Source organism: Microcaecilia unicolor, chromosome 5, assembly GCF_901765095.1.
Source record: "Microcaecilia unicolor chromosome 5, aMicUni1.1, whole genome shotgun sequence".
NCBI lineage: Eukaryota > Metazoa > Chordata > Amphibia > Gymnophiona > Siphonopidae > Microcaecilia > Microcaecilia unicolor.
In genome coordinates this window covers 236,861,055-236,882,293 of record NC_044035.1, presented here as the reverse complement: position 1 = coordinate 236,882,293, position 21,239 = coordinate 236,861,055, and the positions used below count along the sequence as shown (strand labels likewise).

General features: G+C 42.1%; 1 protein-coding gene across 1 annotated transcript in view; it reads left to right on the top strand.

The window, feature by feature from the left end:
* CFAP44 (cilia and flagella associated protein 44) overlaps window positions 1-21,239 on the top strand; it is a 444,725-nt gene that overhangs the window by 109,179 nt on the left and 314,307 nt on the right. The window contains exons 12-14 of the mRNA XM_030203902.1: window positions 1,580-1,789; window positions 2,360-2,470; window positions 17,892-18,044. Of these exons, the coding sequence (XP_030059762.1) occupies window positions 1,580-1,789; window positions 2,360-2,470; window positions 17,892-18,044 (474 nt within the window). The remainder of the gene's footprint in view (window positions 1-1,579; window positions 1,790-2,359; window positions 2,471-17,891; window positions 18,045-21,239) is intronic.

The window sequence follows — 21,239 nt, the reverse complement described above, 5'->3', positions numbered from 1 at the left end:
TCCCTAATCTCCCATTGGTTGCTGCCCCCCGCCTTCTGCCCTGAAAGTGAAACCAAAAAGGAAAACCAGGCTCTCTGTCAACTGCAGGTATTATTACCATTCTGAGGAGGAGGTGTTAAACAATGATCAGCCCCGGGTGTCAAATACACTAGATACGGCACTGATATGAGCAGTCTGTGGGTGTGTGCCACAAGGGGAGAGGGATCAGAAACCTGACAAATGTTTTGTTCCCTTCTGTTCCCTGTGCAGAATTCTGCAAGGCAATTACAGAATTCTGCACAAATTCTGCATTGCGCAGCGGTGAAGAATTCCCCCAGTAGTAACCTATGAATAGGCAGCACTACAAATATTACACCGGACCCTAAAACACCAAAGCATCTATACAAGTATATCTGGAACAAGTGGAACTGCTGCAGATCTCAACGTAGAAACTATATGCACACACATCTCAGTCACATGCAAAACACAGACTCTCACCAAATACTCAACAAGGGATCCCAAATTAAAGATAGAAATATGAAGACAAAAATTGAACTGGGAACCCTAAAAAGTTAAGCTAAGCATATACTGCAACACTGTAGAAACAAAAACAAATACATTATATATTGTGTTCAGTACAAAAAGAAAACATCTGTGTTGCATATATCCCAAAGCTAATATATTCCAGTTAATAAATTCAAAATAATGAATACCTTTGTATGTCCGGGCCTTTTATTTTTCCATCATGTTGGTCGCAGTTTCTCTTTTCTGCTTTCCCATCTTCTGCTAAATCTGTTTCCAGTGGCTGCTGCTCATTTATTATTTCTCTTCTCTCCTCCTGTCTTGTTACATCCCCCACCACACCTGTCTCTGACATATTGATCTTTTTCTCTAAGCTGTCTTCTCTATTTTTTTCCTTTTCTGCCTCTGTCTACTCAAATTTCTCCTTCTTACTCTATTCCTTTTCACTTTTCATTTACTTATCAACTTTTTATTTCCTTCTCCCATCCCATAGCTCTCACATTTCCCATCCTCCTATTCCCTTTTATCTTTCATCTGCTCTCTATTACCACATTTCTACCCTCTGTACTCACTATCCTCCTCTCACTCATCTCCTTGACAACCCTACCATTGCCTCTCCCACATGGATCCACCATTCGTAGCATTTCCTCTCTCCCAAGGAGGTTTGATAAACAGGAGACAGCTTCAGGTCACAAAGCTGAAGCCAGTCCACCCAGAGTCAGAAGGAGCTGCAGTGGGAATTGAACCTGGTTCCCCTGGTTCTGAGGCCAATGTAGTAATCATTATACTACTCCTCCACTGTATGTTGGTTCAAGGGTGTATGCCTAGCAAAGAAAAGTGGACCCAAACAACCTCTCTCAGATGGTGTTCAAGGGTGTAAACAGCTTATATAGAGGGTTTTCAGTTGTAATTTTCTAAAAAAACAAAAAAAAAAAAGATACCAACTCGGGGCCTACAAGGGTTCCATTTTCCACTTCAGCAGATGCCCTGGCAGAAAATCACTACTAAACTTTTGATGCTAACCTTTCTGTAATTTTTTTATCCCACCTTGCCTTTTTCTTATTTTTTTTTTCTGCAGATAAACCCAAAAGGCGGGCTGATTGCTGTAGGGTTTGAAGACGGAGTTGTTCGTATTCTACAACTTTATAATCCCAAAGGGCTTGCCATTGTTGCAGGACGGAACACCACTGGGGATGCCGAAATGTGCCTGAAGCAGGCTTTCAAGCCCCATAATGCTGCTGTTACAGCCTTTGCATATGAGCGAAATGGGGAGCTGCTCGCCACAGGGGTATGTTACTCATGAACTCCAATTGTTTTGTTATTTCATGGTCCTAAGTGCTTTGGGAAAAAATTCTTCAGCTAACTCCCGTAAAAGAATGTACTTTACTGAATGTGTCTACTACATTGTAACTCAGCATTAAAAGAATGCTTCAAGCTGTGTCATTTGCAGCATTCCAAAAGTACAGACAGCTTGTATTTGCCCTTTACAGACAAATGTTCTAAATGTGTAGTCTTTTTATTTTGATGTTTTCTAAACTTCCTTCTTTCAACATTCAAGCTCCCAGGAGCAACTAAATTTTGGAACATTGCCACAAATTACTTCACATAGAGCCTATCTGATTAGCTCATGCAGTGTATGTGATATAATCTGTGACATCATCATAGCCAATGTGGGCCAATCAGATCTCTGATGAGTATCATGGGACTTGTAATTGCCTTTGGCTTTCTTGTTTTTCCACGTGATGTCTTGTACTTTTTTGATGAAAATGAAAAACTGTGGAAAGAGTTTCTATGGATATGTTTTGTTTAAACCTCCATAGGGCAATCAGACAGAACTAAAAGGCATTTTCTTTCTCAGAGTGAAGATGAAACAGTTTTTTTCTTTGCCACTGGAGACAAATATGAACCCATAGGATTCATCCGTGTCCCAGGACCAGTGAGGGAGCTGCATTGGTCTCCACCTTCCCATGTGAGTTTTAAGCCTTTCTTGCTTGATCTTGAATGCAGTTTTATGTAGTGTGATACCATCTATCTTCTATTTATTTTCTTTCCTGTAACTTCTATTTTCTTAGTGGGAACTGACCTAATGGTTAACTGAGATGTCAAGAATTTTATATGACTTGTCCTTCCAGGGTCAGCTGAAGGGGTTGTGACACCCTGAACTCACCAGCTCCTGTCTTGAGGCCATTCTTGCAATAAGAACTTCAGAGGTGTCTAGGGTCATACCATTAGAATGGCACCACACCAATAGGAAGCTGATGGTTTAGCTTAAATACCATTGCTTACCCATATTTTGGACTTAAGGGCAGTTCTATAACTGGGTGCCTCCAATTAGTTGCCCAGAAGGTGTGTGGTAGGAGCATATTCTATAAAGGAAAGTAGGCGTCTGCTTTCCTTTAGAGAATACTAGTACCTAGTAAATAACAAGGTATTTATGGGCCTAACATTTAGGTGCTTGCACTTAATGCCAGCCATAGGTCTGGTTTAAATGCAAGTGTAGCAGGTATATATATAATTTGTAGTACTCTGTAAGTTATGTGAGTAAATGGGAGCCCCACCTAGAACCTGTCTATGCTCCATAGCTCCCTTGCAAGTACCTGCTGTGTAAATTAAGCCAGTATTTTCAGAATAGCACTTTAGGTGCCTTGCTAGAACTTAGCAGGTATGTGTACATATGCACATAAATGCTAGTATTGCATGCCTATGTGAGTACCTAGGTTATAGAATTGCCCTGCTTGTATTCCACTCGTTTAGATTCCAGAGTGTTTCTCTTTCCATAAAAGGGTACTTTCTTGGTTTTTGGTGCTGCACCCATGGTCTACCTCTCTGTTTGCATGTGCAGACTCTGCACCCTCCCTCCCAAGCTCTCTTTTCTGCTCCAGTGAATACAGCAACAGCACCCAGCTTAAACCATTCCCTCTAAGCTGAGCAGGAGTCCTCCACCTACAGTCCTGCCAGTAGGGGGTGCTGTTTCACTTTCAATAGTGAGGGTCTAGAAACCTTCTTGTCCCTAGCGATTAAAACATAGTATTGAAGCACCACCTTCCACTGGCAGCAATGTAGTTGGAGGACTCCCACTCAGCTTAGAGGGAACAGTGCCCAGCTAATCCCAGCCCTAGCCAAGAGTAAGAGAGCAAACAGCCCAGAGAATTAGCTTTATAGCTTGTGATCATCTGGCATCCAGTGATTACAGGATAGTGTGGTCCAGTGATTACAAGTTGGTGTGGTTCAGTGTTAGGGTTCACTCAGAAGTAAGGAGCTGGAATACTTCAAGGAATTATTAGCTGAATGGGAACATCTGAGGGAAGTAGAAAAGCAGGGGGAAAACTGAAAAGAGATATTGTAAGGGCAAGAAACTTTACTTTAGGAAAATAAATAAAATCAAGAGGAGAAGGAGGCTGTTATAGTTCTTGAAAAAAGTAGCTGAAAAGGTAAGGATAAAGAGTTTAGGCTTAGGACGTCAAATGACAAAATCTGGAAAAGCTAAGAGAAGCTGGTTAAGTAGTCATGAAAGCAAATATATATATTGAATCAAAATTAGCCAGTATAGCAAAATTGAGGTCCAAGACATTTTTTAGATGTTTATTTATTTAAACAATTTATAACCTGCACAATCTAACATTCCTGGCAGGGTACAAAAATACATACATAATATCAGTAAAATAAATTATAAAACAAATTTTAAAAAGCAAACATCATCATAAATACTCCTTCCCTTCTCCCTGATTGTTTCTTCCTTTTTCTTTACTTCTTAACAATCAATTTCTGTATGTAAAACTAAACATAACTCATTGAACACGAAAAGCCTGTTGAAAGGAGAAAGCGATCCATTATTTTGTAAACTCCAAATATCGTATTGCACATAATATAAAAGGTAAGGTATTCCAGAGCTTTGGTCCAGCAATATAAAAACTACTTGACTTATACTCTTTTAAATGCATAACATCGAATTAGAGCATTCACTAAAGCCATGGCAGATGATTTCAAAGCCCTTAGAAGTTTTGGTATACCTAAAAACAGGCAGTTACAATATTCAAAATGAGGACTTACACTTTAATAATAGTCCTTAAATTGGAAGCATTCAAATAAGCTGTCAATCATCTGACTATTCTTAATTTGTGAAAAACAAAGCCTACTACTTTTTGTAGTTGGAATCTTAGAGTAAGAGCTGAATCAAGAATAATAGATTTCAAATTTTCCTAACATTTGGAATTAACACACTGTCAATAACAAAAGTTGGTGGAACAACCATAGCAAGGAATCCAGAAAGAAATAAAATCAGGGGAGGAAATGACGTCATCCCTAGAGATGGTAGTTTAAGCCACGAGCTCCGGGACTTTCTTGGAACAAGAGATGCAAAGTGCACATTACTTACTGTTTTCGAAAGAGGTACAGTGCTGTGGGATGCAGAACTTTGCTGTTTTTTGGATGTCTGCTTGTTGATGTCTAACGGAGGAGAATGTTGTGGCGATTCTGTGCTCGAGAGCACTCTCGCACCTGGCCAGCAACAGGGCAACAAATGGAGCCTCGCAGGCAGGTCTTGTAGCGCCTGCAGAAGTAGAGCTCACATCTCTTAGCAATGAAATGCGGCAATGGTTTCAGGAAATAAAATACAATATCACATCCGAGCATTCAGAGCTTCAAGAGATTTTGGAGGAATTGAAAAAGGATGTGAACGAGGTGGGCAGATGGGTGGAAGAAGTGGAGGAGCGTTTGGAGATGCACGGAGAGGATATTGAGCGGCTGCACGGTCAGGTGGCACAGTTGGAGCAGCAGCAGGAGGTGGCAGCTCTCAAAATAAAGGATCTTGAGATCACACCATTGCAATCTACGTTTGTGAGGGCTGCCAGAGACGCGGGTCTAATATTTATTAAAGCTTTACAGAGGCTGGAGCATCTGCTCCGAAAACACCACCACTGTTGGAATACATAGTAACATAGTAGATGACGGCAGAAAAAGACCTGCACGGTCCATTCAGTCTGCCCAACAAGACAACTCATGTGTGCTACTTTTGTGTATATAAGTCTGCCCAGCACTAGCCCCGCCTCCCAACCACCGGCTCTGGCATAGACCGTATAAGTCTGCCCAGCGCTATCCCTGCCTCCCAACCTCCAGTCCCGCCTCCCACCACTGGCTCTGGCACAGACCGTATAAGTCTGCCCCGCACTATCCCCGCCTCCCAACCTCCAGCCCCGCCTCCCACTACCGGCTCTGCTATCCAATCTCGGTTAAGCTCCTGAGGATCCTTTCCTTCTGAACAGGATTCCTTTATGTTTATCCCACGCATGTTTGAATTCCGTTACCGTTTTCCTCTCCACCACCTCCCGCGGGAGGGCATTCCAAGCATCCACCACTCTCTCCGTGAAGAAATACTTCTTGACATTTTTCTTGAGTCTGCCCCCCTTCAATCTCATTTCATGTCCTCTCGTTCTACCGCCTTCGTATCTCCGGAAAAGGTTCGTTTGCGGATTAATACCTTTCAAATATTTGAACGTCTGTATCATATCACCCCTGTTTCTCCTTTCCTCCAGGGTATACATGTTCAGGTCAGCAAGGCTCTCCTCATACGTCTTGTTACGCAAATCCCATACCATTCTCGTAGCTTTTCTTTGCACCGCTTCGATTCTTTTTACATCCTTAGCAAGATACGGCCTCCAAAATTGAACACAATACTCTAGATGGGGCCTCACCAACGACTTATACAGAGGCATCAACACCCCCTTTCTTCTGTTGGTCACACCTCTCTCTATACAGCCCAACAACCTTCTAGATACAGCCACCGCCTTGTCACACTGTTTCGTCACCTTCAAATCCTCAGATACTATCACCCCAAGGTCCCTCTCCCCGTCTGAACCTATCAGACTCTCGCCACCTAACACATACGTCTCCCGTGGATTTCTATTCCCTAAGTGCATCACTTTGCATTTCTTCGCATTGAATTTTAATTGCCAGACCTTAGACCATTGTTCTAGCTTCTTCAAATCCTTTTTCATGATTTCCACTCCCTCCGGGGTATCCACTCTGTTACAGATCTTAGTATCATCCGCAAATAGGCAAACTTTACCTTCTAACCCTTCGGCAAGGTCACTTACAAATATATTGAACAGAATCGGCCCCAGCACCGATCCTTGAGGCACTCCACTACTCACCTTTCCCTCCTCCGAGCTAACTCCATTCACCAGCACCCTCTGGTGTCTGTCCGTCAACCAGTTCCTAATCCAGTTCACCACTTGAGGTCCTATCTTCAGCCCATCCAGTTTATTTAAAAGCCTCCTGTGGGGAACCGTGTCAAAAGCTTTGCTGAAATCTAAGTAGATTACGTCCATAGCTCGTCCCTGATTCAATTCTTCTGTCACCCAATCAAAAAACTCAATGAGATTCGTTTGGCACGATTTCCCTTTGGTAAAACCATGTTGTCTCGGATCTTGCAACTTATTGGCTTCCAGGAAATTCACTATCCTTTCCTTCAGCATCGCTTCCATTACTTTTCCAATAACCGAAGTGAGGCTTACCGGCCTGTAGTTTCCAGCTACTTCCCTATCACCACTTTTGTGAAGAGGGACCACCTCCGCCGTTCTCCAATCCCTCGGAACATCTCCCGTCTCCAAGGATTTATTATAAAAATCTTTAAGAGGACCCGCCAGGACCTCTCTGAGCTCCCTTAATATCCTGGGGTGGATCCCGTCCGGTCCCATGGCTTTGTCCACCTTTAGCTTTACAAGTTGTTCATACACACTCTCTTCTGTAAATGATGCTGTATCCACTCCACTATCATTTGTACTTTTTCCAGTCCATCGTGGTCCTGCTCCAGGATTTTCTTCTGTGAAAACAGAACAAAAGTATCTATTTAGCAAATTTGCTTTTCCTTCATCACTATCTACATAGCGGTTCGCAGTATCTTTTAGTCTCACAATTCCCTTTTTAGTCATTCTCCTTTCACTAATATACCTGAAGAAACTTTTGTCACCCCTCCTTACATTTCTAGCCATTTGTTCTTCCGCTTGCGCTTTTGCCAGAGCCCACAGGGTGCAAGGATTGCACCTGGGAAATCGGCCCTGTGATGTGGTCATCGGTTTCCATAAATATGGGGATAAAGATCAGATATAGCATGGTATCCATCGCAAAGGTAGAGCAGTTATACGGGAAGCCACAGAGGTGGAAATTTACCCTGATATTGCTCCTGCAGCTTTGGCACATTGGAGAGATTATCGTGACTGGGCACAGCTGCTTCGGGATCATCAGGCATGCTACTGCTGGCTTCTTCCAATTGACTTAGCCTTTACATTTGGAGGTAAAACGTATTCTGCTACATCGATTAAGGGAGTCAAGGAGCAGTTGGTGGTGGCTGGATTGCTGTCTTCAGAGGAGCCTAGACGGTTGACCCCATCCGCATTTCCTAAGACACCTAGTAAGGCTGGATGGCACCACATGACAAGATCTGGGAAGTCTTCTTGAATTCTATGTTGGACCTGCTGCACTGGTTTACCTTGCTGAACATTTTGAAACTGTACTGATGAGTGCTTAACTTCTAATGCTGATTTTGTTTCAGACATGTTTATCTTGTTTACAGGATGTACCTGGGAGTCCAGGTTTGTCCTTCCTCTTATGTTGGGCTCCTTTAGTCTGATAAGGGACCTGCTTGTTAGGGCTTGGGATGAGGGAGATATGGGGCAAGGGGAGTTGGGGTGGTAAGAGTGGTATGGGTGGGGAGTGTGAGTGGACAGGGTGTGTGGGGTGTGCATGAACAAATGGGAGTGATTATTGTACTTTGGGATGGAGGTAGTACTGGAGTGCTGTACAGTTTGTTTGCATGTTGTGGTTCTTTTTACCTTTCATGTTATGGGCTCTTTACACTTTCTTACTTATAATGTCTCACTGATAATGTGCAGGGCTTGAACTCCCCTCAAAAAAGGAGCTTATTTTTTAAGGAGGCAAGTAGTGCCAAAATAGATGTGGGTTTTGTGCAGGAAACACATCTGTTACCATCCTGTGCTTCCCTGTTACGGCATGCTGTCACGTTTACAAAGCTGGAACTGGGTTTGTGAGCCCTTGGGCCACCGCCGAGGAGTGGCAATGGCAGGCAAAACCACCCCACACTAGAGACAGGGCAGATATCTGACAAACAGTTAGGCTTCACCTGCACCTGGCCACTTTTCACCAAGAGTTGAGCTCCAGGCTTCAGGTGGCTGGCAGGACTTACTGGACAGGGCAGGACTGGATAACAGCTAGGCAGCACAGGGACAGCAAGGTAAGGGAAAGGATAGGCTAAAGGACAGGACTGAAAGCTGCGAGCAGCCACTGAAGCAGGGAACAAACACAGCTAGACAGGAGACTGAACTGAAAGCTGCAAGCAGCCACTGAAGCAGGGAACAAACACAGATAAACCCAGAACTAGACAAAGACATACAAACAAGACACAAGCCTGAGAAACAAGCAATACAGTAAACAAGCAATACCCTAAACTAAACATAGACTAACTAGAACAGGCAAGACTTCAGGCAAGAACAAGAGCAAGGAAACAAACTCAGGCTAAAGTGCAACAAGCACCAACATACCAGGGCGTTAGACGCAATGCAAAGGCAAAGGCAGAGAGTATCAAAATGGCTAATAAGCCCAGCAGCACCTGGAGCTTAGCTGCAACAATCACCAGGCAGCTATGGGTGCTGTGCATGGCCAAACAAGACAGACAAGTCTGGCAGCCTAGAAGATCCGGACTGGACTGGGCTAAAGTCTGGAATGGGTGATAGTCCATAGCAGCCACCGGTTCTGGCCACCAGGGGAGCACAGAAGTAACAGTATCTCCCCCTCAAGGCCCCCCCCCCGACCTCCACGGGGAATTCAGGTCTTCACGGGTAACAATGGTGAAATCTACGGAGGAGCCTCAAGACATGTCCAGGGGTAGCTTGGCTGGAGCTTGAACAAGGCTCAAGGCTGGAACCTGGACTGGCTTCGCCTCTTGGCTGGAGCTGGAGCTGGAACTCGGCTCAGACTCCGCATCTCGGCTGGAGCTGGAACTTGGCTCAGACTCCGCATCTTGGTTGGAGCGGGAACTTAGCTTGGATTCAGCATCTGGGCTGGAACTGGACCTCAGCATGGACTCAGCAGCTTGGTTGGAACTGGAACTCAGAGCGGGCTCAGCATCTCGGCTGGAACTCAGCGTGGACTCAGCAGGTTGACTGGAACTCCTCATGGACTCAGCAACTAGGCTGGAACTGGAACTCGGCTCGGACTCAGCCTCTTGACTGAAACTGGAACTCAGCATGGACTCAACAGCTTGGCTGGAACTGGAACTCTGAGCGGACTCAGCATCCTCTGGACTGGAACTCAAACTCGGAGTGGACTCAGCATCCTCTGGGCTGGAGCCCACCCTCGGAGCGAACTCAGCATCATCTAGGCTGGAACTCAGAGCAGGCTCAGGCACTTGGCTGGAACCCAGAGCAGGCTCAGGCACTTGGCTGGAACCCAGTGTAGACTCAGGCGCTTGGCTGGAACTGGAACTTGGCGTGGACTCAGCAGCTTGGCTGGACTTGGAACTCAATCTGGACTCAGCATCTTGGCTGGAACTGGAACTCTGAACAGGGGCAGGACCGTACCTGGACCTCAGAAAGCTCCATGAAAACTGCAGATGAGCCCGGAACTCAGGACTACTACAACGCCTCCTTTCAGCCTCGGCTTCAGGAGTATTCCGCAGGGCTGGATCCGAGAGAAGTTTGAAGCGGTACTCGAAGAGCGAGGTAGAAGGATCAATAGCAGAAACTGGGTTTATAAGGAACCCAAGCCATCAGAGACGTTCCCTCTCAGCTGCAGCTTCAGGAGTATTCTTCAAGGCTGGATCAGAACAAAGTCTATCACGGTAATTCTGGAGCGTCATCCAATAATCAAGGTCAGAAACTGGGTCGAGACCGGAATCTGAATTGGAACTAGGAACTGCACCCGGGCTGAGACCCGGATTGCTAACAAAGGAAAAAGTCTTAGGCTGGAAACCCAGCAGGTCAGGTGATCTTGCCGAGCTCATGGCCTTTGCATTCTGTCACGTTTACAAAGCTGGAACTGGGTTTGTGAGCCCTTGGGCCACCGCCGAGGAGCGGCTGTGGCAGGCAAAACCACCCCACACTAGAGACAGGGCAGATCTCTGACCAACAGTTAGGCTTCACCTGCACCTGGCCACTTTTCACCAAGAGTTGAGCTCCAGGCTTCAGGTGGCCGGCAGGACTTATTGGACAGGGCAGGACTGGATAACAGCTAGGCAGCACAGGGACAGCAAGGCAAGGGAAAGGATAGGCTAAAGGACAGGACTGAAAGCTGCGAGCAGCCACTGGAACAGGGAACAAACACAGCTAGACAGGAGACTGAACTGAAAACTGCAAGCAGCCACTGAAGCAGGGAACAAACACAGATAACCCCAGAACTAGACAAAGACATACAAACAAGACACAAGCCTGAGAAACAAGCAATACAGTAAACAAGCAATACCCTAAACTAAACATAGACTAACTAGAACAGGCAAGACTTCAGGCAAGAACAAGAGCAAGGAAACAAACTCAGGCTGAAGTGCAACAAGCACCAACATACCAGGGCAAAGGCAAAGGCAGAGAGTATCAAAATGGCTAATAAGCCCAGCAGCACCTGGAGCTCAGATGCAACAATCACCAGGCAGCTATGGGTGCTGTGCAGGGCCAAACAAGACAGACAAGTCTGGCAGCCTGGAAGATCCGGACTGGACTGGGCTAAAGTCTGGAATGGGTGATAGTCCATAGCAGCCACCAGGTCTGGCCACCAGAGGGCGAGGGGAACACAGTCGTAACAATACTAATTTTCCTGTGGTGATTCAGGCACCCAATAGATAGAATATGTAAAAAAGCTAATGGTGTGGGGATTTTCTGGCATAAAACAGTTCAGTTTGTCCTGTGGGATACTATGGTGAACCCTGAAGGCCGTTATATTTTTCTGAAGGCAGAGTTAAATGGGCTGCTCTATACTTTAGTGAATGTTTACACTCCTAATTCGGGACAGGGGGCCTTTTTTGAAACATTGCTTTCTAAACTTCTATCCTTTAGCTAGAGTGTCTTTATCATGGGATGTGATTTTAATCTCATCTGTCACCCCTTGATGGACAGCTCCTGTTCGAGAATTCAGCATGCAAAAAAAGATTGTGCGGGGTTGCATAGCTTTATGGCTCGCTTTGGGTTGGAGGATGTCTGGCGTCTTTACCATCCTGATGAGTGAGATTATTCTTTCTGTTCGGCAATGCATGATTCTTATACTCGTATTGACCTATGGCTGACGGAACACGGTCAGTGCCCATTGGTCTCTCAGGTAGGAGGGATTGAACCTAGGGTCTGGTCCGATCACGCCCCAGTTTCCTTGGTTATTCAATCTGGGGGGCGAAAAGGTAGGAGATTTTGGCGCCTTAATGATTCATTATTGGTGGATCCACAGCTCCTGCGGCAGCTGGAGATGGATTTGAAGGAATATTTTTTACTTAATAATATGGATGCGGTGGTTCTTTGGGAATGATTTAAGCAGTGCAATTTTTCTAGCAAAAAAGGTGCCGGTACTCAAATGCCAGGCCACCCTTCAGGAGTGGGGTGATCACTGAGGGACTCATTCCACAATAGCGAGGCCCCCTGCAACCAGTCACAGAATCTGTGACAAAGGCAGAATTGGTGTCTTGAGCTTGAGCTCTTTCATTAAAACTTGTGGTCCATGGGTCAATTTTAGGAGACACTGGAAAAGGTGCCGGTACTCAGTACCCCCGAGTACCCCCTCAAAAAAAGCCCTGGATTTAAGGCATTTGCATGTGGCATTTGTATCTCAGGCCAGGCCCATAGGACTTAGCTGCGGAACCAGCAGTGATTGCAGCTTTGCTCTCGACTGAGTAAACTGGAATGTGATTATCGAATGCATCCTTCACATTTTTTTTTATTTATAAGCATTTCTATTTTTATACAAGACATTGAATTACTTGTACAGAAAAGACTGGTTATCTTAGAAAATTAAGCTAAGGAAAAAATGGAGAAAGAAAAGAATAAACTCTATTATCTCTATCCAATCTCAAATCCATGGTAAGAGTCCAAGATTCCTAAACAGTGGAGATTTAGGAAAATTTTTAAACACATTTGTAATCAGACGTGAACCAATTCCTTATTACATTAGCTAGAGCTTTTTGATGTTATGAAAGCTGCAAGCTGAGAGGGTTCGTAATAAACATATTTAAAAGATTGGTATTTAACCACGCATTTGCAGGGGTATCTTAGGAAAAACGTAGCTCCCATCTGAAGCACTTCAGTTTTCATCTGGAGGAACTGTTGCCATCTTTTCTGGGTATCTCTTGATATGTCCAGGAATATTTGAATTTTTAGACCTTTAAAGGTCTTTCCTTTATTTTAAAGAACATATTTATTATCCAGTTTTTATCAGGAACCAACGCCACTGTAGCCAACAAAGTGGCTGCTGTGACTTGTTCTGTATCTGAAGATTCTAGAAGTGCAGATACATCTAATGACTGATTTACTTGAGTTTGTTGGTTGCTATCTTTTTTAACAGGAAGGTAATACACTTGTGTGAAGGGAGGGATACTCTCTTCCGGAACCTCAAGTATTTCTTTAATATATTTCTTTAACATTTCACGAGGGGAAACAGCAAATTGTTGAGGAATTCAAAAATCGCAAGTTATTACTTCTTGAGTAATTTTCAAGAAATTCTGTTTTCCTCCTCAGATTAGTTAAATCTTTCAGCATATTACTTTGAAGCAGTTGCATATGCTGGAGGTTTTTCTCTTGTGAATGAACATTTAAGGTTAAAGTGACAGAGTAGATTAAGCAATCAAGAATAGAGAGTTCATTTTCGTAGTGAGAGATAAAGTGGTAACTGCGTTAAAAGTTCATTAGTGACAGAGTAATTTAAGCAGTCAGGTATAGAGAGTTTGGTTTTGTCCAATTCTGGTATGGGTTTTGTTGTCTGGTATTTAGGATGGATCATTGTGGTATGCCTTTTTGAACAGGTTGGTTTTTAGTATTTTTCGGAATTTAGTTATGTTATGTATTGTTTTTGTGGCTTTTGGTAGCGCATTCCACAGTTGCGTGCCTATGTAGGACAAGCTGGATGCATATGTTGATTTATATTTTAGACCTTTGCAGCTGGGGTAGTGGAGATTCAGGAATGTACGTGCTGATCTTTTGGTATTCCTGGTTGGTAAGTCTATGAGGTCTGACATGTAGACCGGAGCCTCACCGTGGATGATTTTATGAACCACAGTGCAGATTTTGAACGTAATACGTTCTTTCAATGGGATCCACTGTAATTTTTCTCTTAGGAGTTTGGCGCTTTCGTATTTCGTTTTTCAAATATGTATCTGGCTGCTGTGTTTTGGGCAGTTTGGAGTTTCTTGATGATTTGTTCTTTACATCCGGCGTAGATTGCATTGCAATAATCTAGTTGACTTAGCACCATTGATTGTACCAGGCTACGGAATATTTCCCTTGGGAAGAAAGGTTTTATTCTTTTGAGTTTCCACATTGAATGGAACATCTTCTTTGTTGTATTTTTCACATGGCTTTCTAGTGTGAGATTTTGGTCAAGTATAACTCCTAGAATTTTCAGGCTATCTGAAACAGGAAGGGTAAAGTTTGGGATGCTTATACTGGTGGGTTTGTTCGTGTTGTATTGTGATGAAAGGATGAGACATTGTGTTTTTTCTGCGTTGAGTTTTAGTTGGAATGCGTCTGCCCATGAATTCATGATTTGAAGGCTGTGATTGATTTCATTTGTAATTTCTGTTGGATCATTTTTGAATGGGATGTAGATCGTGACATCATCTGGTTGGATAGTGCTTTGGCTAGAGGTGTCATTATTAGGTTGAAAAGGGTTAGTGAAAGCAGTGATCCTTGGGGTACTCCACATTCTGGTTTCCATAGGGATGATGTATTTGAATTTGATATAATTTGGTATGTTCTTGCTGTTAGGAAGCCTTTGATCCAATTGAAAAGGAGCACTCATGGGATTCAGAAGAGGATCCAAGGTACTTTTTCTCAGATGAATCTTATGGAATTCCATCGGAACTCTCCCCTCCACCTGAAAGGAGAAAATCTTCCCCGGAGAGCCTTTCATTCTATTCTGGCTGATGCCATTCCATTTCCTTTGGAAGTGGAGGACGAGCCCAGGGCCAAGATGCTCGAGGTACTGGACTACATGAATTTAATGGGCAGTATTATCAACAGACTTCGGGAGTAGCAATGGGAGCCACTATAGCTCCTTCTGTAACTAATCTTTTATGTCCACTTTTGAATTAAAATTGACATCTTTTCAAGAATTTAACCAACATGTGAGACCATGGTCAAGATTTATAGAAGATATATTCTTTTTTTGGTTGGGATGTAAAGGACATTTAGAAACTTTTGTACAAGGACTTAATTCCTGTCATCCTAATATTAAATTTACCATGACTTGTAGTCTGACAGATATTTCATTTTTAGATGTTCAATTAATGAAGAGAGGTAACAACTTGATGACTACAGTATATAGAAAGAAAACTGATAGAAACACATATCTACATTTTTCTAGTTGTCATCCACAAGCTCTGAAATGGAGTCTTCCTACCTCTCAGTTTCTCAAATGTAGATAGATGTATTTGCTTATCCCAGGAAGGAAATTTATGTAGGGAAATTTCAAGACAATTTAAAATAGGGATGGCTGAATACCAGAGTGTGATATGTAAATCTAAAAAAGGAGCACATTTGTTTGAGCATTGTTTGGTGCTTAATCATAAATATGAAGATTTATGATGTTTCATTTTAGATTACATTCCACAGCGTCCTTGAGGAGGAAATCAGCGGGGAAGATTGCAATAAAAGGAACAATATTGGATTTTCACTTTGAAATCTGCTATAATGACAGGCTTAACCTGGGAAATTGACTGGTTTTATTTTTACTAATTAGTTTGGAAAACATATAATAGTCTGCTGTCAAGAGATTTAAGTTTCCTGATGAAGTAGGTGAAGTTTTGAGTTTCATCAATGGGAGAAGAGATGAAGAGGAACTTAGGAAGCTGATTGGTTGAGGATTATAATGATGTCATAGGAGTTCCCTACCTGGATGTTCAGTATATAAGTGGCACAATGCCATTTTTTGCATGGGGACAGATTTTTTAGGATATGATACGATTTGTAGAATTTAATAGAGTAGCATGTTAATTGGTGATCTTTTTTAGAGACGGTCTTTTCTAAGCCCTGAAGCAGTGCTAATATAGCATGAAACACTGGCAAGTGTTAGTGGGACCTACCTGAGCTTTCAAGATAAGCCCTAAATATTACAAAATATTAGGTTCACGATTCTATATGGATTGTCTTTTTGTATATGTTCCTGCTATGTTATACTACATTGCTACTTATGATGTTTATAGCATTGCACAGCACTTTGAGTTGACTTGGACTTTAGATGGAGGTTTTTTCCTGTCCATGATTGAATTAAAAGTATATTCATGGTAGTGATGTGTATAATTCTGAGGCATTTTCCTCCAATATTAATTAATAAGTTAGCCTGTGTGAGTACATATTATTTCATACTGTATACCTTGACTTAGTATTATCTTATGGGGATATTGGGTTATTTTGTGGATAAATTTGAGTTCCCCATTCCTTCTTTATTGATTAGAAGGAGAAACTGGCCTATACTTGTGAATTTCATCAAGGTGCCCTGGCCAGAACCACTGTGGTTCAGGAACATCTTAAAGCTGAAGGATAACTTCATTTGTCACATCTTCAGGATTCTGATGATCTCAGTCATCACTAAAAGGATCCTAATTAGTGCAACAACACCAGAGCTCAGACACCTGGGAGCTTACTGGTACAGCTCTACAGAAAGTAAGTCTAATCTAATCAGAGGCTAAATCTTCCTGTCTGCTTACCCAACAGGAGCAAAGATAAGGAGAACAGCATTTATCCCCTGCCAGTCTATTTAGATTTAAGGAGAATGGAGCACTATTGCTAAATAGGAATGAAGTACTTATGTGACTTTGTAAATACTTTATTGCACAATATAACCAGTTAACATTTTGGTGCTGACTGCAAATATTCAGTGGTTATGTTACGCTGAATATTTACAGTTAGGCACCGAAATGATATTTAACCAGTCAGTGGCTGTTTCTGATCAGTTAAATAGCTTTGAATATCGGGAGGGGGGGAGATAATGTTTTGCTATAAAAGGTTGGGTTTTTATTTATGTTCACTTTTAAGTATATTATATTATGGGGCTCATTTTCAAAACAAGAAACTTCCAAAAACTGTCATAAGGTGGTAGATGGACGTTTTTCTCTCAAAAACGTCCAAGTTGCAATTTTTGACATTCCGATTTTAAATGTTTTTTTTTCCACAATTCATTCAAATTTCAAGGAGGGTGTGTTTTGGGTGGGAAATATGTGGGACATGGGCAGCACCAAAAGATATATGTTTTTTTGCAATAATGAAACATCTAGGGTCACCTGTTTCAATCATGAATAAGTGACCAAAAGGTGCTCTAAATGACCAAATAACCACTGGAGGGATTAAGGCAAAAAAAAAAAAAAAAAAACCCTACTCCCCCAGTGGTCACAGACTATTCCCACCCCCCTAAGATGTGACAGTGACAGTACATACTTGGCTCTGACAGCTTCAGACATGATACCCATTTCTGTTAAAGCAGCAGGCAGGTCTTAGGAGTAGTCTAGTGGTCAGTGCAAAGAAGGGGACCCAGGCCCATATCCCACTCTAACTGGTACACTTGTGGTGGAACATGTGAGCCCTCCAAATACCACTAAATACCTACTGTACCTACATATAGGTGACACCTGCCAGCTTGAGGGCTGTTGTAGTGTGTACAGTGAGGTACAGTAGGTTTTTCTTTGTTTGTGGAGGGCTCACTAAACCATATAAGGGGGTTATGGTGAGATGTATATCAGGGAGCTTTTATGTGAAGTCTATTGCGGTGCCCGCTAGGGTGTCCCACTGTTCTGCTAGGATGTCTGTGTGGCCAGTCTACTAAGAAAGATGGCCCACAGACATCCCAATAGCTGGTTTTGGGGCATTTTTCTCTTGGATTTTGTTTTTTGTCCATAATGGTCACAAAAGAAGAATACCCCTCCACATGTTTCATATATTATATAGATGTTACTGCCCAGATCATTTTCTGGATAGGCAGGGATAAATCAAAGCTATAAATAAAATATAATTAAATATAAATACTCTTTTATTAGGAATTTACAGCATATTACAGAATTCTTGCCACCTACTGATTTGATTGAATTCTGTTACAAGTACATTGCCCCTTCTGCTTTCTTTCTTTCTTTGTTCATGATATATCTTGTGTCATTGAGCAGGACATCCCTGATGCTATGTGTGTTACTCATCTCATTCCAGGAGCAAAACATGCTTCTGGTGCTCTGTGAGAATGGATTTGCAGTCCAGGTCCCTGCTCCCAGCACTAAGGCACAGTATCCAGAGTCTACGTTTGAAATCCATGACCTGCCCACACAGTACTTCCATTTCTACAGCATAAAATCCAGGATCAAGGTACAGAGACGTAGAGAATAAAATAGGGAAAGAGAAAGGAATATGACGAGAGAAAGTGGAGGTAGCAGATTAATTTTAGGTTAACCTAATATTTTACAGATCTGTTAATCTCACTGTAGTCTTGATAGGATGGTCAGTTCTTCAGGATTTTAGAAGGATAATCTCTCATTTTGGTTACAAAAATTATTGTTTTCATTCGTACTTGCAAAACAACTGAACAAACCATCCAATCTACTTCATTTCAGTGAAGCGGTATGACACACCTTATACCAACCTCACACCTCTCAAAATGGCATTTAAAAGTTGACTGCTCTACATTAGTAGTTGAATATCTAGGATTTTAAGATTTCTAACCAGGATAACCCAACTTGGATTGAATATTCTCTTTTAAACTATTCACAGTTGGTCAATCTGTAAACATTCTTTCCAAAATAATTGGCATTATTCCTCATAATTTTCAAATCTGTGCTAATTCAACCCCTTTTCTTATCAATAAAAAGTGAGGCAAGTGTATGTGGGCCATTGGGTACCCAGGCAGAGGTAGGGGCATGCAAGTGGCATTCTTGTTAGATTTCATTTTCTGGCACAATTTTTTTTCTGCATAAGAAAAAGTAGTCAATGGGTATTATTATAGGTCAATTTCTCAAAGATGCCAAGGGTGAACCATTGCAAAGAATGAGATTTACTGTCCCAAAGAGTGAGATTGAAGGTTAAGCAGTGAGACTTTTGAGACAGCTCATCTAGAATATAAATCTGGCAAGATTTAAGGGGGCCCTTTTACTAATGGGTGTTAAGCCTTTAATGCATAGAAAAGGCTACTGCATGACTGCATTAAGAGATTTTGTGGTAATTTGCCTGTTTCCGCATATTAAATCATACATTACTGCATTTTTCAGATTTTTTTCCCCCAGGGGGTGTGACATGGGCAGAAAGTGGGCATGGAAGTTTTAGCCAGCTACCACGTTGCACTTTCAACACGCTATTTGCATAACACAGAGTTATTGCAGGAACAATAACCGTCTTCTAAATAGGATGCAATAAATGGTCCTCTGTTAACTCTCAACAGATACCGCACGTTAGTGGGAACATCAACACATGACCTGCAATAAAAATAGTGGGAATGCCCCCAAAAGATACCATGTAAAATTTGCAACTACCATGTGGTAAAATCCCATGTTAAGTTGCAGTAGCTGCACATTTTAATACATTTTAGTAAAAGCGCCCCTAAATGTAGTATTGCTTTGCAAACGAAAAAAAAAATCCTTTTCTTTGGAGCCTCAGAAAAGATGTGGATAGACTGAGATAACAATTTTCAAAGGAATTTGCCCAGGTAACCATTTTCTTATCTGGGTTAATTCTTCTGGCTGAAAAATACCTTTCACTCAGTGGCAGAATTACATTATATTACAGCTCTTGTAATCTGCAACTACCTTTATAGTTCTATGCGGATAACAGACAAGAAGTCTGGGACAATCCTAGGAATTACAGTAAACATGCCAAATAATCTAAACCTAACATGTCTTCCAGATCCTAAGTAAGTCTAAGAGGTTACCAAAAACATAGAATATAATCAATTCCTAGATAACAAAAATTTTAAAAAGAGAGAAGTCTTCACTGCAGTTCAGAATGCAAAATCATTTTTTGACATTCTAATTAAAAATGGTAATGAATTCCATACCATAGCTTCCTGGTACGAAAAAGAAGACGTTAATGTTTGAGATCTGATCGTATTAATAGCTAGAAAATTCAATACCAACTGATTTCAGAGAAAATGCATGTTACCATCCCTTAATAATTGTATAAGAGCTACCATGCGGCGGCACAATATTTATTTATTTATTTATTTGTTTATTTTTTAGATGTATACCACGCCTACAACTTGAGCGGTTTCTAAATCAACATACACAAAAATTAAAATACCATATAATACACAGTTTGAACTTCACTCTGGCCTCCATCAGTAGCCAATATAGTCTTCAAAAGAGAGGTGTCATTCTGCCAGACTTATGAATAGAGTAAATCAATCAAATGGCTGTATTTTGAACTATCTGCAATTTCTTACATGCTGATTTAGAGCAACTAAAAAGTTTTGTATAGGTTTCACAGCATGTGTACGTTTAGGTGTAGAGAAAAGAGATGGGGCAGGGGGAGGCAAGCTACTGGTTGGGTCATTTGACATTTCTTCTCCTAGGGTTGCTTTGCAAAGTAGTGATCAGGATAGACTGGCATTGAGACTCTTGAGAAAGAGAAGGGGCTCAAAGAGTGGGAGGGTGAGATAAACATCAAATAGTATGACACTAATTATTACAGAGGAATTTTTAATGAATGAGATATGGGATCTCTGTTTCTTTACTCTGGTATGAATGGAATGCCTTCCTGAAGGAAGTGGTTGAGATGAACAGTAATGGAATTCAATAAAGCATGGGATAGATATAGAGAGTCCCTAATGGCAAGAGAATGACAATGAAATACTGGTGTAAATGGCACAAAATTTTACTTCAACCCAGAACAGTAGTGGTATGACTGCATTGTTTCCAAGAAGGCACAACTGGCTGTCTTTATGTTCCACATGGAGCAGCAGTTATAACTTTAAACAGCCAAAGTATGATTGCACTGGGCCTCCAAGAAAGCATTAGGATGTCCTCCAAGAAGGCTGGGGTGACCTATATAGAGAGCCATTAGTTACTAAAAACCCAAACTTCATTGGACCCGATATTCAGACTGCTAGAGTTAGCTGGGCTGACTTCCACAGCCAGAGCTGAACATGAATATTCAGTGCTGGGCTGTTTCAGGTGACCAGCATTGAATATCTGTGTGTTTTTTGGTCGGTTTCAACTTGACCCACCAAGCCGATATTCAGTGTTGGCTGGCTAAGTTGAAACTGGCGAAAGATAGGCCTGCTATTTCAGTGGCCGAATTTGGCTGCCAAACTTAGCTAGCGATGCACTGAATATTAGCGGATAGCCAGATATATCACACGATATAACCAGTTATCCACTAAGTGCTAACCAGCAATATTCAGTGGGAGATAACTGGCGATCTCCTGCTGAATACAGCCAGCTGGTTAAGTGCCATTTAACTGTCCAGGAGCCATTTCTGGCCAGTTAAATGGTTTGAAATATTGGGTAGAGTGAGTATGGAAAGGCTGAAAGTTTTTTGTACAAGAGTCCCACAAACCCTAATAGCTAGGGATTG